Raw genomic sequence first — 17379 nt, 5'->3', positions numbered from 1 at the left:
GATTAAATATGAATATATTTAACTTTAACATTTCATCAGATTCGCCCTATAGAAACTGTTTAGTGTGAGTTGAATGATCTTTATCTTTATTCGTATCCTTAAGTCTTCCTTATTATCACAGCATTTAAAACATTATAGGCCAGTCTCCAGAGCATGAATCAGTTTTGGTAGGGGCCGGTTTGGGGCAGTCACAGCTTGTTTAGACCGGACAGTAAGTAGCTCTGGCAGATCATGTCAGACAGTTTCTTCATTGTGGTGTATGTACAGTATGTGTGCATTAATTTTACTCTGTACAGCTTTGATTACAAAAGAAAATGCTTGGATCTGACCCATTCATCATATCATCATCCTATAAACCTGAGTTAAATTAAATCTTTTTGGAACTGTAACATTTATGGATCTTTTCGCTGTAATTTATTTGCAACTTATTTTTATAGATTAAACAAATGCCTGCAGACTATCAATGCAGAACAAGCCACTAATCAGTCCCATAGATAGCTGTGACTTTTACAGCACTCGCACATTCCAAAGACTCAAAGAATTAAACTGAACATGGCTCCCCAGAGATGCTATAGCAGCTTCGCACAGCGCAGATGTAAAAATGCCTTTCCGTGGACACCCCAGAGCCCTTTTTTTTACAGTATCTACTGAGGGGCCACGGACAGGCATAACCCAGCGATGTATTCCAGATCAGGAATTTGATGCATTTCTGTTTCACATCATTTCTCTGGAATGTTGCGCTAGCGCAGAAGGCCCCAAACCGGAGCTGATGGATTCAAGGAAGTTTGAAAAGAGGAATGATGGGATACAGGCGCTGCTGGGGAGCGGGGCGCATCCGGAGCTCCGCCTCGCGATAATGTTAATGACCCTCCATCTCGTTGCGTAAAGCGTTAGTTCAGCCAGAACGCCGTGCATCTGGAGTGCACATTTACCCCTAGCCTGCTTCTTGCTCTCCGTCACTCACGTAGTATGTAGATATTTGCACAATCATTAGATTTTGGTTTTAATATCGAAATAATTTTGGAGGTCATTGAACAGCTCAAGCTTTCTCAAGTGTTGAGTGGTGAGATGTGAATTACGTGACGGAACTAAAAACGATGATGGATGCAAGTATGGGCGGCGATATCAGAAATGATTCTGTTGTTGTGCTCATTCTTTAATGAATGCTGCACTTTTTTTCTGGACGTACATCAGATAGATTTGGAGGAATGCAGAGAATCAATCGCCCATTTACATCACTTATGACGTCTTTCGCCAAAGCCAATCAATCAGCCTGGGGGACGTAGTTGAAGTAAATATTGCTTTTATCATCAAATATCTGATTGCATGTGAGAACACACGCGAGGACCGGGTTACATTAATGAGCTAAAATAATTCAGTAGAAATTGACTGAATGGTTGCTGGACGGGCCTGGGGTTCGCTAGGTCTGTCTCAGCAGTAAAAACAGCTTTAAGTGGTATTGTCAGGTACACCATCAATAAGGCTACAAGCACAGCTGTACGTGTTACATGTGTTACATAAGATATTAATGCGGTGCACCTTTTGCCCTCAGTGTTTGCATGGTACAGCTAATTACATTAACATGAAATAACAATGAAATAATTTTCTGATAGAATTTAATTATCATAGTTAATATTAATTTCAACATTTAATAATAGTTTTAAAATAAAAAAAAGTTGAATCTGATAACAAGATAATGCGGTGAGCATTATTTGTTATTTTTTTAACAAACAGTAACTAAGATTAATAAATGCAGTAGAAAAAATATAATGCTCATTTTCATGTTAGCTTTTACATTCACTAAATGAGACCTTGTTGTAAAGTGCTACCATTAAATAATAATGATAATACATTATTTAATTGTTAAAATATAGAACATGAAATATATAATAATGATTTAAATATAAAATATAATAAAAAACATTTATTCATATCATTAAAATGTGTAGTTTTATAAATATGTATTTGTAAATCTTATTTTAAATGTGTGTAAATTTTATTTAAAAGTATGTCTTTATTTGCATAGAAGTATTTAAGCACTGATTCATATTTTTTATTAATAATTTAAGAATGTTTTTATCTATATATGAAATGCAGCACTTGAAAGAAGTACATAATGTAAAGAATAATAATACTAGTTTTTGAATATATTAAATCTGTTTTATAATAATAATCACATATTTTAAAATATCTGTTTATGTAAGCTTGCTCTCCTTTTGTTTTATTAATACCCAAATATGACACACAGCACTCAAAAGAGGCACATCATGTAAATAAGACATTTTAAATACACATACATATGTATAGTTTTATAAATATTCATGTAAATATATAACATGTTTAAATATTTAATAAATATTTATGTATTTAGTAACTGTGTTTTCAGCAGTCTTATTTTATTAAATAATGTAGGGAACGTATTATCCATATGACACACAACACTTAACACATCGAGTAAATATAAAACATATTTTTAGATACATAAAAATAAAAATTTCACTAGATGAGTTCATGTAAAACAATGGACCCTTGTGAATAATAAAACAAATCTGACATTTCCGAACAAGAATGATAGTGAGATAAATTTAATATGTAAAAGTGTTGATTTCTCTTAGTTAAGAGGATCAACCTCTGCTCCAAGTTAATTATAGAATCACAATTCCAATCTCGTTTTAATCATTCCGTGTTGTACATAAGCAGGCATGCTAAATAAGAAATTTGATTTCCTCCCTGTTATCTGAATACATGGCTCCCCATTGAGAAATTAATCTGAAGAGATGTCTTCATTCCACCAAGTCAAAGTTAAATTTGTGCTTTGTTTAGACTATGAGTGATTTTCAGACACTTATACAGAAATAGTTTATGGAAACTGTGAGTGTGTCAGGAATCCAAGTATCATATCCTCGGAGAATGATGGTGGCCTGAAAGGTGGCCAATCTTTTTAATAGCCTTGTGTCACGCTTGATCAGGAACACATTTCTGCACATGCCAGTTCAGAGACCACATTCTAGTCTTCTGACCCTCTTAATCACAATTTGCCTTTCAAAGCCCATCAGTTTTCATTATTCCCCCCATGTAATACATCTCAAATATAGAATGGAGTACATTTTAAAACTGAAATAACCGTGACATTACAAAATAAAAGCGTGGACTATTTGAGAGTTCTCAAATTTAAATTTATCTACAGATTTGTCAAATTATGAATACATAACATTTATAGATACATCAAAAAAAATGTCAATAGATAGCCATATTCCTTTTAAACCTATTTTAAGTTATCCCAATATCCCAACTATTTCTACACCAGCTTAAAGACAGCTTGTAAATACGGCGCTCTGTTGACCTCTAGTGGCCGTTAAACCGCTATCACCTTCCACGCGCTCAACAAAATTACTCCGCTACGTTTGGTTTTGGCTCTAAATAAATGGAAAGAAATGAACGAACCAATGAATGATGCATTTATATAGCGCTTTATTGTGTATTGTTGTACAACCAAAGAGCTTTACAATCATGGTTGGGGGATATGTAAAATGTAGGTAAAACACAAATGTGTTAATAAATTGAGCATATAAATTAGTTCATACTGCAGTCATGCCTCTTTGAATGATTTATTACTATTTAAAATGTAAAACTGACATTTTTAATACTTTCAAATACTAAATTAGAGATGAAAATGCAATGTATGTATATATACACTACTTGGTCAGATAGGTTAGTTACTATTAAAAAATATATATATATATATTAAAACTCGAACTATGGGGCTGAAACATCTGCCATTACTTTGGTGGAAATGCACCAAAATGTATACATTCACAAGATGTATTAACATCATACAAAAAAAAATGTATAAAATCATCAAAGCAAAGGACACTGGAATGTTACATGAAGACTGGAATGGTGAGACAATTCTTCAGATGAGTCCAGACTCAGCTTTACTCCGTGTAAGTCAAGTGGCCAACAGTTTTAGTGTGGCAGTAGTATTTACAGTATAGTGATTATATCTACAGTAACGTGTATTGACAGGACAGCAGATCTGCAGACGGAAAACACTACTGGGACGTAGCAGGCCTGGTTTTCTTGTCCTGCCAGTCTTTCTCTCTCAGACTCAGCTCTGTCTCTGTGAATGCTGCAGGTCCCCAGTTCGTGATTTTCTGAGGGTGCTTGGGACCTGAAAAGACAAAACATACATGATAAATAAAGTATGGATATTAATTTATTCAGCAGACTTTTATCCAAACATTCTCATAAATTAGAATAAAAAGAAATTATTCAATTCAGTCAACTGCATTTTTAATGGTATTAGATGGTCAGTAAATAATAATAATCATTATATAATACATTATACAACACTATTAATAATAATAAAAAATATATGTATATACATATATTTTATGATGTATGATGTAAAAAAGGCTGAATCTAAAAATAGCCATATGTAAAACGATTAGATGCTTGTATATACATGTTAAAATAAAAAATGTAAACCCTTGCATTTTTAATTAAAGAGTACAGAAAAGGATGTCACCTGGCTGAATGAGCCGTATGAGCCCTTCATGATAAGACACCTTGTCCTTCCAGCTCTTTGTGTTATTAGCGGCATCTGCTAGTTTTTTCATCACCTCCTGTTCAAATAAAACAAATACAATCACAATCTTAACATCAGAAGTAGTAATACCTCACATTGCTCTATTCAGACACTTGATGGCACTCTACACAGGAACTTTTTTCAGCACAACTTATAACCACAAGCATAACTAGCCTCCAGCTATTTTGTTCTAGCGTCTTACCTCATATTGCTCCAGTGCACCCTGTCTTTCAGCCTCAAGCTGCTGGAGCTGCTGCATGGCAGACTGCAAAGCGCTCTCCTTCGTCAGCTGTTCTCGTTCCAGCTCCAGTTTCTCTGCCTGAGTCTGGGAAATGGTCTGCTGTTGATAGAGGTGTATCTGCTCCAGCTCGGAGCGCTTGGTTACCTCCTCCTCCAGCAGCCTGCAGCAGATAAAGATGCACATTCTCACATTTAAATAACACTGTCATATTATATTACTTTTTATTTATTTTTCCGTACAAGCTTTTTTTAGATCTCTATTAGAAGGGCAGTAGAGACAGAGAGAAAAGTGGCAGTAGGAAATTGGAAATCCTATATGTCACAAGCCCTTGTGTTACAGTTGCGCCTCAGAAAAAGATCGTAAATGATCGTAGTGTGTGAATGAGCTAGTACTGCCCGTGCCAGTACCGTTGTTGTGCAAAATTCAACATTTCAACATTTATTCCTGTAGCAACTCTCAATTTAACATCATTACTCCAATCTTCAGTGTTACATGCTGCTTCACAAAACCATCTAATAAGGAACAAGAAGCTGCTCAAGAAACATTTCTTTTAATTCTGCTTTCTTGCCTACAATTCTGAATCCTGTTTGCTCTCTTAATTCAAATTCAGGAGTTTTTTTGGAATAAAAATAAAACTTTCACAACCCAGTTCTGAATTATAGACTCCATATAAATGAGGGGAATTCACATGCTGTTAATAGAGCTGATTGTGTGAGTTTGGGTAAAGTGATGAGCTGGCGAATGGTCAGCACAAGCACAGGAAGAGAGCTGGGTTTCGTGGGGTGAGACAGGGAACAGGAACTGCAGACTTGAACAGACATCTCAGACATCCTCGTGTTTGTGACGCTACTCGAACTTCCCACATTACAAGGAAATGGACAGCCTTTTGTAGGCTGACCCATTCCTGGTGTCACATGATCTTTCTTTAAAGGTTTTGTCGTGCCGCAGCTGTGTGTATATAGTATGATAAAATGTTGCTTTGCCACTGCAGGCCAGATCAGGCTACAGCTTAAACCTTATTCTAACATGCACTACAGTGAGGATCTGAACAAACAGGCTTGGAAGAGTCAGACTGGGTCATGATCATTATATTAATTAATATTCAGTCATTTAAATGTATGTGAATTATTAAACTGAATAAGAAAGATGGATTTTTTTCCATACAGAACAGTACACACACACACACACACATTATATATATATATATATATATATATATATATATATATATATATATATATATATATATATACTTTTTGATAACTTTTGAAAAATCCTATATTTTTAATGCTAATATCCAGCCATATAAATGCATGTGATTATTAATACAGTCTGGTTCAGTGTTTGCTATAAGCTGGTCCTTCTCAGAAAGCATCCACCTCCCCCAGTTCCACCTGTCTAGATCTGCAACAGGATTTACGTATGCCTATTCAATGCAGCAGCAGCATACTGTATCTTACATGCTCACTAGGGCTGCACGATAAATCGCATGCGATATTTAATGCTGCACAAAAACCGTTATGATCGTGGTTTTGCGCAGCTTGTCAGTAAACAATGGCTCGGTGTAGTAAATGCTGCTCCATGTGAAAGCGCGCAGGTGGTGGAGATTTACCGCTGTTTACAGAACCAGCTTTACTGACAAGATGTGCATTAAGTATTGCATGCAATTTATCGTGCAGTCTTTATGCTCACAGCAGTGTGTCTGTGTCAGTGTATCTTTTGGCAGCAGCAGCATGCATAGCAGATATAATGCACCAATACCAAATCCATTAACATTATCATATCCATTAATATGCGAAAACTATTCTGAGTTGTCATGACTGAAATATATTTACCTGGCCTGTAGTTTTCTGACAGTTTCCTCATCTTGTCTGGCCTGTCTTTCCTCCTCCAATGCTCCTTCTAAGTGTTGGTACATGTTCTCCAGCTCACGTACGCGCTTCAGGTACTGCTCTAACTCGCTGGACTTTTGAGCCACCTGTTCCTCCATTTGCTGCCGTACCTAAAACATATATATAAATGGACTTTCTTTATTCTGCAGAACAGATATTTCAAAGAATGTTTCAATGGTCAAAAGAATATTGGACCTACATAAGAATGATTAACGACGACAAATTTTATTTTTAGGTAACTGTCCCTTTAAAAAAAAAAAGAGTGTGTGTGTGCATTGTGTGTGACTGTGTGCACATTTTGTGCTTCCATGTTTCCAGTTATAACTGTAGAAAGCAGAACTTATGCTGCAGCGTACTTCCTGTAATATTCCAAATATGGACCTGTGGAACTGAAGTTATCCAGAATCTTAATGGTCAGAATCTCTCTGAACATAATAATCAAAGGATATAAAACAGTCAGTGCTAAAAGCATGTTAACAATATAATAGCCAAACAGTCGCCAACCAAGTTTAAATAGCAAACAACTACTGTACCATTTTCTCTTTCTCCATTTCCACCCGGTAAAGATCCTGCAGCTCGTTCTGGGTCTGCAGACGTCTACATTCTTCTTCTGCAGCATTGACTGCAGCCTCCTCCAGTTTCTGTGCAACACAAACACTTTCTTCATTTGTAAAGAAATCAGACAGAAATCTGACTGAGTGACAGGGCAGGTATTGTTTTAGTATGAACTCCTCATGGTTTGGGACTCCGGCTCTCTCCCCAGGCACTTATTGTCCTGCTATGCATTAGAGGACAGGGACAGAGGCACTGAAACATCAATGCTGGACTGTTCTCCATTCAGACAACAGTTCAGACACAATGAGATCAGACAATGAGAACTTGTCATCACCGTTAATCAAATGATTGTTCCCAGTGAACACTATATTTACTGTGTCAGACTGGTTTTCTTTGAAATAATATTGTGTTGTGTGTAATTTACTCTACTCAGCCATCAGCTGACTTTTCAGTAAGATTATTTTTAAAAGCTTTTAGATAATGGAAGATATTATGGCATACTCCTTTAAACAGTAAAGATTAAAGTAGTCTAATATTTTTATGCCAAGAAATAAGTTTTAAATGACATTTATTTGCTGCTTTTCCTGAACTATTCAGTCCAATTCATCAAAAAAAAAAAAAAAAAAAACATGTACATAAATTTACACACATTTTAATGTTTTTTAATGTTATATATATATATATATATATATATATATATATATATATATATATATATATATATATATATATATATATATATATATATATATAATATAAGATAATTAACAACAAATTAAGTCAAGCATATTTTAATTTTATTTAAATGTTTTTAACTTGTTTATTATGGTTGCTGCATAATGCTTTAAAAAAATATATGTATATTAACAAAGTTTAAATGTGTTTTTGTCTGAATTTATAGACCTAGAAACAATAATAAAGAAGTAAGCAGAATAAAGAAGTATCTATCTATCTGTCTATATATATATATATATTTGTGTGTGTGTGTGTGTGTGTGTGTGTGTCACGTCACTTTTACAATTATATTTATAGAAAAAGTGAAATGATCTACATCCAAGTATGGTGACCCATACTCAGAATTGGTGCTCTGCATTTAACCCATCCAAAGTGCACACACACAGCAGTGAACACACACATGGAGCAGTGGGCAGCCATTTATGCTTCGGTGCCCGTATATAAATATATATGTGTGTGTGTGTGATCCTTAACTCACTGGGGTATATTTTTAGTAAAAGTAATAAAAAAAAAAAAAATAGTATGGGTCAAAATTTCGATTTTTATGCAAAAAAATCATTAGGATATTAAGTAAAGATCGTGTTCCATAAAGATATTTTGTAAATTTCCTACTTTAAATATATCAAAACTTAATTTTTGATTAGTAATATTCATTGCTATGTATTCATTCGGATAACTTCAAAGGTGATTTTCTCTGTATTTAGATTTTTTTTGCACCCTCATATTCCAGATTTTCAAATACCCTTTCCTGCACACTATTCAACATCTGAGTGCTGAACCATTAAAATCTCACAAATCTTTGTAGGTTGACCAATGTGCACAGTATGACACATGGTCAGGCTTATTTTACTGATTTAAATCCACTTTTTTTCTATGAAAAAGCTTGTTGGGGATAAGTCTGGCTAAACTCCGATTTAACAATATTAAAACAATCAACCAGAAAAGATAATCAGGATAACGAGAACTAAATGAAAGAAGGTTAAGAAGGGTTAAACACCCAACCCCCAACTCTCACACCTACATGCTCAATCCACATCTCTATATTGGGTGTGAAACCATACACTTGAGCTAATCTAATTTCAGCTTTCAGTACAGGCCATAGCATGAGACAACTTCTGCAGAAAGGTTTCTGTAAGAGGACCTGAATAGAGAAGGCGGTACTTGAAATCAAAGGTGAAAGTTTCAGTGAAATCAGAATTCATGAATAACAGAGAGAGATTACAAAGAGCCACCACGGGCTCCTGAATGGTCAGTGTGGCAACAGACACAGTTTCTGTTTCACTCATTAAACTGCAGTGCTGGAGGCATGTTTGTAGTTCTGTTCTAATACCAACAGAACTTGCTTTTCTTTTTAAATGCAAGCCGCTGTGTTGCCATTTACACATGCATGAGTAATTATCAGTCTTTCTACAAGTCTATTAATAGTAGCCAAAATCTGATTTTTCAGACATGGACACATCTTGTATGGATTTTTGGTTGTTTTTTAATCATGGAGCAACAGCCATATTTTGTATAGTAAAATGTAGAAGGAACAATGTGACAGTAAAAGGCCTGAGAGAGACATTTGTTTGTGTAAGTTGCTAGAAACAGAGAGATTGGAAGCTCAGCAGCTGTTGTTGCAGAACACTACAGACCTTCCTCAAGGCTTCCAGCTCTCTCTGTTTGTTCTCATTGGCCGTCTGCAGCTCTTTCATCCTCAGCTCCAGTTCTTCCTGCTCAGCTTGTTGTTTCTGTCGTAACTCTCGCCGCTTTTGCCGTGCTTCGTGGTGTGGAGTTGGACGTCCCACCTTCAGGAGTGTGATGCAAGTCTGAATAGCTAAGTGGACAGAAAGGACAGAAGTTGTATACTTTAGTATGTACATAACACTATATATCCAGTATATATAGAATACTTAACACTGGGTAAAAAAAATAATTAGAATTTAAATAGAAAACAGTTATTTTAAATAATAATAATAAATAATATGCACGAGAGACTTCTTTCAAAAACATTAAAAATGTTCTCACCAGTCTTAAATTTAGCCAAATGTTCCTTATTAGAAATATTTTCCAAATTTTTGAACAATAGTCGAAATTAATATAGAACTAACGTCATCAGAATTATGAAATGACAAATGGAAGTTTGCAAATTATGTTGTGACTTACAATGTGTGTGTTTTTTAATATATTTTGCTTCTTTAAAGTCGCCACCCCGAAGTACTAAATAAATTTGAACTATTTAAACATTAATATTTTAATCAAAATGTTTGAAATGAAAAATTTATTAATTAAAATGAGTAAATGTAAACTCAGTGTGATCACTTTTGACTGGCAGTATCTATTTTTCTTTTCTGTCAAAGTCACAATAATGAGTCATCAAAATGAGTCAAATTTCACCTTGAATCCACTCTTGTTTTTTCTTCTTATCGGAGGCACTTATTTCATAGCTTTTGTCAGAGCACTTGACGTAGAAAAGGCACCTTTTCCCCTCTTTATCAGGTAAGGACTGCACATGAATGTGTGAGGTCATCACAATAAGAGGAAAAGGAAAGGCGATCATGAGAATGATGTCACCATACAAATTAAAACCATAAAACATTACCAAAGCATTACTTACAGTAAAAGGCAAGCTGAAATATTATTTAGAATAAATCACCGCTCATCTTTGATCAGCCCTTACCTCAACACAACAGTTTTCATCTAGTAGTATTTCTCCTTTCTTTTCTGTGAGATCTTCACTAGCATAGTATGAAATTAAGTTGGGCTTCAACAGGAACCACCGTTCAGTCCAGTTCTTCCTTTTGTGGCCCTTTTTCATCAAGTAACCCTGAAACAGGTCAAAGAAACTGGTCACATTGCATTTCAGTTTCCTGCTGGTGGAAACAACGATGATTTCTGCTCCTCAAATGATCTACGAGTCCTTCTGTATCACTGCTACAAGTGCTAAAAATCTGGATCCTGCATGCTGACTCACATTTCCTTTTTTTTCCTAAGGCCTCATTAATGCTAAATGCACTTTTCACCCATGTAAATATTGCATCCTGTTTAAGCATCAATTTCATATGACTATGTTAGTCTGTATCTGATCCTGACTGCCCCTGCACAGCTGGCCTTGGCTCTCTCATTCAAAGCAGGAAACAACTCTGATGCCAGTGTGCTTTATTCACACTGCCCTCGGATCTCCAAAACATACTGACTTCAAAACACAGGTAGCTGATATCATGGCTGACGTCAGTCTACTAAAAGGTCATTATTAGCGGATGTCTACTGCATAGGCTACATCCAGGTATGACCTACTTTCTTAAGCATGAGGAAATGGGTAACAGGTTTGACAACAACTGGGTGGGTACAATGAAACATTGTGGTTAGATCAATCCAGATTTGCCCAGTTCATTAAAAAGAATGTGCTGAAAAAACGAATCCACAATTCTTCTCATATATTCACATACAGAAAATCTATTGGTATCCACAAAAAATATTAAGCATCACAACTATATCCAACATTGATGAAAATAAGAAATGTTTCTTGTTCACCAAATCAACATATTAAAATGATTTCTAAAGGATCGTGTGACACTGAAGTCTAGAATAATGACTGCAGGAAAATTGGGAGGCATGTCAAAAAGTACATTTTGGACCCTGTTTGTAAGTGTATACTCTATACATTTTCTTTAATACAGGAGAAAATGTATACTCCTCTTACCTGTTTGAGCATATCCAGAATGAGTTCCTGGAACACTTCATTAATGCCCATGGAGAGGGTCTGGCGGTCCATGCCCTTACTGAAGTGACCCATACCCACCAACTCAATCAGCTCCCACACGTTCAGAGACTGCTGCTTGCCGCTCAGCTGGAGCTTGTATTCTTCAAACTTTTCCTCGATCCAGCTGCCACCCATGGCTTCTGTTAGCTTACGAAGGAAGTACTCTATCTGAGGGGTGACAGCATACATTTAAATATGTGAAAACGGCATGTATTTTCATGGCCTTAAAACAACTGCAAATGTTTGTTGTTAGATGCAAGTTGTTCTTGTGCAACAACACATTCAGCCCCATCCACCACCCACCGAAAAAAGTCATGACTGAAGGACTATATTGATTTCACTAAGAACGACTATAATAATCTTGATATTGTTCTTTCTCTCTGATAAGTAAAGACATATTACACTGACGTAATAACAGAAAGCTGACAACTTCCTTTTTTAAAGATTGATCACAATCATAACAAGAATGGAAGACAGAAGTGTGTAAAACAGAAGTACCAAGTACCAAAGAATACAAATCTTATTTCCATAAAGATATCATGGGAGATTAGAAATGGGAACTACACTATTAATGTACATGTACATTTGCATTGCTTTACAAATGTTTTTACCAAGCTGCCTACTTCCTTTTTTGTACAATTTTGTTGCAGAATTAATCCTTCTCACCTCCTCTGACACCATGACCAACGGATATTTATCCTCAGAGAGGAAGTTGAAAATGCACCAGATCTTAAATGCATCATCATTTGAGATAAGCAGGTGATTTCTGTTGAGGTTTTTTCTGGCACACAGAGTCCAGCACATCCTGTTAAAATCCATTCGGTCAAAGTTGTCCTGGACCTGCAGAAAATAAATGTCCCCGTGAGACTTTATCGAACTGAGAAATGCAAAAACAATGTGTAGATTCCAAACAACTCTAATTAGATTTGATGCACAGATCAGAATGAACAAAATGTCCTGATTCTGGTTTACAAGTGGAAAGAAGGCCTGAAACCTATTCAAGGCACACACAACACTGCAAATAAGACATGTTTTTCCCCCAGTACTTAACTAGAGTTCCCATGGATACTTTTGGGGAGTTCTGGGCACAGTTTTAAATCCAGTGCCTATCTGACTAGTGCTGAACATTTTGTTGGGAAACTGCAAAACATCTGACAAAAGCTAACGGAAGCTAGTCTACTCTAGCACATGTTACAGTTATTATTTAATATGAATCAAAATGCCTCTAAATATTACTGACAAAGAATAAGATAAGATTTAAAAATAATAACCATTTTAATCATTTTAATTTTAACAGCTGCTGTTTGAAAATGTTGCATGTTTGGTTTTATCAGAGATTGTGTGCAATTTATTCTTTCAGCTCCAATGAAAAAATCAAATCAAATCAAATTTCAATCAGTTCAACAGAATTCCACATATTTTATATAGAAAGAAGCACAGAAAATGTGCAGATTTCATCTAATAAGTTGGTAATCGACAGCTTAAGCCCACAGCTGACTTAAACTGAGATCTTATTAATTCACTGCTACAAACTCATACATTAAAACCAAAATACGAGGAGAAGCTGAACTACTCAAATGACCTTTTGTAGCTATTTATGACACTATTTATAGTCCTGCTGGAGTAATGTTAGGAACAAAAGAGACCAGACAACTCCCATGAATCACTGTCACTGTAATCCACCAACTTGAGCGCCGTCTCAGTTGCAGTGGTGTAAGTATGTTTATTTGGAAATGGCAGCTCCTCTTGACAAGTATATGATCCTGACTTCATCCCTTGCTCACATGCACCTCCCATCGTGCCCAGGGTTTCTCCGGGAGACTCACAATAAGAGCCTTGTGGAGACCTGAGTGACCAGTGGAGCCTCTGTTCTTCTCCAGATGGAGCTGTTCATTTGTATTCAGTGGAGCTTGGGCTCTATCTCATTCATAAATAGACTTTATCATGCCTGTGAATAACTGCTTTATGGTTTCCCTGACTGTAAGGGGTCATGAGGGTGAGAAAGTATTATAGTTTTACTGTACGAAGTGTTTGGGATGAGCAAGACAGCATGGATTCTGATAGCTAGTCAATGCAATCAGTTTTCTGAGTGAATATCTCTAGCTTTGGAAGACCTACATGTATAATCGAATGGCACACACTGAATATTGTGAGCTAGAAGTCACATTACACAATCAACTATTTCATATAGTTATCCGTATACTATCCTACTTAACACAGTTACTTAGAAAATAATTAAATGGACTGATTTGAGTTTAAACTTCAAAGTATTTTATTTTGCAAGAAGAAAGTTTCTGCTGAGTGATACATTAAAGGAGTGATTGATTATGATTTCACTCTTTTAGCTTTAGTTAGTGTGTAATGTTGCTGTTAGAGCATAAACAACGGCTGCAAAGTTACAATGCCCAAGTTCTATGCAAAGGTAGATACTGAAATGATATTTAAGGACTACAAAAAAAGGCAGGTAGAGACCAAAACAAGCTTCTTCCTGGGTTTGTGACTTCACAAACCCCGATTCTTACATAAACCCTACCACTGGGAACATGCAGCTACCCTTAATGGTAAGGGGGCCTGATGTTTCCTGATAGTGTGCACTAGACGGTTAGCGAATCACAACACACTGGGCCAGCTAACCAATCTGAGCCCGACTGCGTGTTTCTGAGGGAGGGGCCTTATAGAACACTGTAGAACTGTTTTGATGAGAACAGAAACAGCAGTGTAGAATAAAGATAAAATATATGAAAATAATGTTTTTTTTAGTAAACATGGACATGTAACACTGCACCGTATAAAAACAAATCAAGCCTTCAAAAAAAGCTGATCAACCACCCCTTTAAACTAGCACATGTAACAAGTTAATTGCCTGGGACAACAGTGAATTATATACTTTAGTGATCTTTACTGAAACATAACCATATATACATAACTGTAGACTGCTGCGACTGACCAGTAAGAATTAAATTATGTAAACTACTGTAGAAACATTTGTGGTCGTTAAGTTTTTTTGAATGTCTTTAAAAGAAGTCTCTTATGCTAACAAAGGCTGAATTTATTTAATCACAAAATACAGTAAAAAAAATTATATTGTGAAATATTAATTTTAAAATGTAATTTATTCATGTGATGGCACAGCTGAATTTTCAGAAGCCATTATTCCAGTGTTAGGTGTCACATTATTTTTTTTTTCAGTATTCTTTGTTCAAAATAACTGCATTCATTTAAAACTGGAAATTATCTGTAAAAATTTATTGTCACTTTTTTCAAATAATTTGAATAAAAGTATTAATTTAATGAATTAATATTCATAAAAAATTTACTGAGCCCAAACATTTAAAAGATAGTGTATGATTTTCTTTAACCATCAACTTACCATCGTCTCAAGTAAAACATAGCTGGGAAACAAACTCATTTTGATCTCTGATCATCTGGTCACAGCATGTTATACTGGAGCGTAACAATGTATTAGCAACAGTGGACCACAATGCATTAGGCGTTTGATAGTGTCACTCTATTTTGAGGGTTGTGCTTGAGAATGGGTCTAGAAGCTTTTGTTCCTCAATTAATATCAGAGCATTTTACAGAAAATGCATTCCTGGAATCAAGGAAGGGAATGTGGGGCATAATTTACCAAAAAAAAAAAAAAAAAAAATCACAATCATTCATCGTTGTAAAATGAGAAGTAATATGTGTGACTAAGCTGCTACTGCACTATCTCAGACAGAAGTCAATGACTATGGGTGTGTGAATGTATAAGTGTAAAACCAAGTAAAGCACTGTAAATTGTTTTCTTCCTCTGACCACAAGTTAATTTACTTGGCTGAGAGTCAAAATGGAAGGCAGAAAAAGAGGAAAGGTTGGTCTCTTTGCTGCAAGGTAGAGTGTGTGTTTGATCACTCATACAACTATACAATTAAAAGCAAAAGTGTGACCAGAGGTCAACTAAAACAGGAGACCTCAGACAAACATAGAATAGGCAAAAGGTATAATTTGCCTTTCCATTGTCGGAATTTTTACATTGCAATTCTACATTGCTTATAATACCTTTCAGTGACTAATAGTTTTTGCATGAACACAAGAACGTAATACTTTGTGGTGCATTGTGAAATCTCTTCCATCCATCTGTTTCCTTTTTGCACAAGAAAATGAGAAATTACAAAGAAAGCAATTCTTTTTACTTTCAACATCATTCTCTCACAAAAGAAACAAATTAACGTGTCTGGAGGCCTTTCATTATGTTCAGTAAATATCTACAGTAAATGAACAAGTTGTTTAGTCAAATTGGGGTTAGTGAACCATGAGGATGTCAAATTTTCACATAAGAAAATTAACATCCATAAAAATTTTTACAGCATTTGTGATAAAATATAAAGCTCAGCATTTAAAACCACATGCTGTATATAAGAATGGTCCTCAAAAACATTTTTCACTCTATCAGTTACAGTCTGCACACATTTTATCCAGACTAAGATCCAAAAAAGATGGAAATCCAAATATTTTGTCAAGTCAAACTGCCAAAAAGTCCTATTTGGACAATGACAAATGTGCTCACCTTGTCCAGAATGAACCTGTTCAGGTAAGGCATGTATCCCTGATTGGAAACAGGACCATCATCATCATCTCTAAAGTGTTCCTCTAGAGCTACAGGATCATGAGGGATCTTCATCACTGTACACAGATTATGGGAAAGCACCTGAAAGACATCAATAAATGTAACACCAAAACATATCCAATAATAACAATAATCATCATATAAGTCAGTGCTTAAGCACTTATGAAGTAGTGATTTTTAGTAGAATATCATTGTAGCACTCAATCACTTTGTGTCTCCACTATATTTTTGGAAGAACCTGCATCCTGATATTACATCATACAACTATCCCTTATATATTGCTACCATTAGTATTGATATAATCAGCTTAATTTGCCAAACAAAACTCTTCCATTTCATCTGAATGTATTTAAATAAGAAGGTTCGGGAAGGATTAGAAAATAACTAAAGGTTTTTAATTATTCGGGTTGCAGTTATATATTACATAATACCTCATCCGTAACACACTATACACTCAGAGACCAGAAGCAGAATTCTCAGTTCCACTAGAACTTTATAACGTTTTTAATTTTCGAAACAAACTATAGAGTTTCAAATTCCAAAGAAACAAAAAGTAACTTGAAACAATTTTACTTTTACAGTCAGTGCAGCTAGTGTGATTCACACATTATTTAAAACTCTTAAGAATTTCCTGCAATGAGTCACTGGAACAGCGTTTACTCTAAAGTACCCGATTTTAATAGAACAACAAAGTTAAATCAGTGGCAAAAACAAACCTTCAGTTGTGACTTAGACACTTTCCCACTTTTATCCACATCCAGGGATGTGAAAGCATGCCATATTGCCTTGAGGAGCTCATCCCTTAGTCCCATTTTCAGAAGTAGTGCCTCCGGACTATTGGCTTGCGTCGCAGTAGATGTGAACTGTATTCTCAAGAGGTTTTACAATAGAGCGGTCACGTGACCTTAGAACCAGAACTGATCTCGCGGTTCGAGCACCACTCAGCGATGAGCGCGTGCTGCAGAAGGATATGGCAGGAATTTATGACATCAAAGCATTTGCCAGGCTGCCAATTAT

At 35.5% G+C, this 17379-nt stretch overlaps 1 protein-coding gene across 1 annotated transcript; it reads right to left on the bottom strand.

The window, feature by feature from the left end:
- Window positions 1-3454: 3454 nt before the first annotated feature.
- LOC113061508 (switch-associated protein 70-like) lies at window positions 3455-17308 on the bottom strand. The gene is made up of 12 exons (XM_026230664.1): window positions 17079-17308; window positions 16303-16443; window positions 12420-12593; window positions 11694-11921; window positions 10671-10817; window positions 10388-10496; window positions 9646-9827; window positions 7255-7362; window positions 6665-6831; window positions 4791-4989; window positions 4529-4625; window positions 3455-4171 (listed from the first exon to the last, which is right to left on the bottom strand). Exons 1-12 carry the CDS (start codon window positions 17172-17174, stop codon window positions 4053-4055), a joined length of 1767 nt encoding a protein of 588 aa, XP_026086449.1. The 5' UTR covers window positions 17175-17308; the 3' UTR covers window positions 3455-4052.
- Between the last annotated feature and the right edge of the window lie 71 nt (window positions 17309-17379).

This window comes from Carassius auratus, chromosome 43 (genome assembly GCF_003368295.1).
Source record: "Carassius auratus strain Wakin chromosome 43, ASM336829v1, whole genome shotgun sequence".
Taxonomy (NCBI): domain Eukaryota; kingdom Metazoa; phylum Chordata; class Actinopteri; order Cypriniformes; family Cyprinidae; genus Carassius; species Carassius auratus.
This window is presented reverse-complemented; position numbering and strand designations above follow the sequence as displayed.

Bases quoted from the DNA above. Each gene is read 5' to 3' on its own strand.
- LOC113061508 (XM_026230664.1), bottom strand. From the start codon at position 17,174: ATGGGACTAAGGGATGAGCTCCTCAAGGCAATATGGCATGCTTTCACA. The intron at 12,594-16,302 runs GTGAGCACATTT...TATTTTCTGCAG, and splicing joins ACAGGTTCATTCTGGACAAG to GTCCAGGACAACTTTGACCG. The intron at 10,818-11,693 runs GTAAGAGGAGTA...GACCTGTTTCAG, and splicing joins TTCTGGATATGCTCAAACAG to GGTTACTTGATGAAAAAGGG.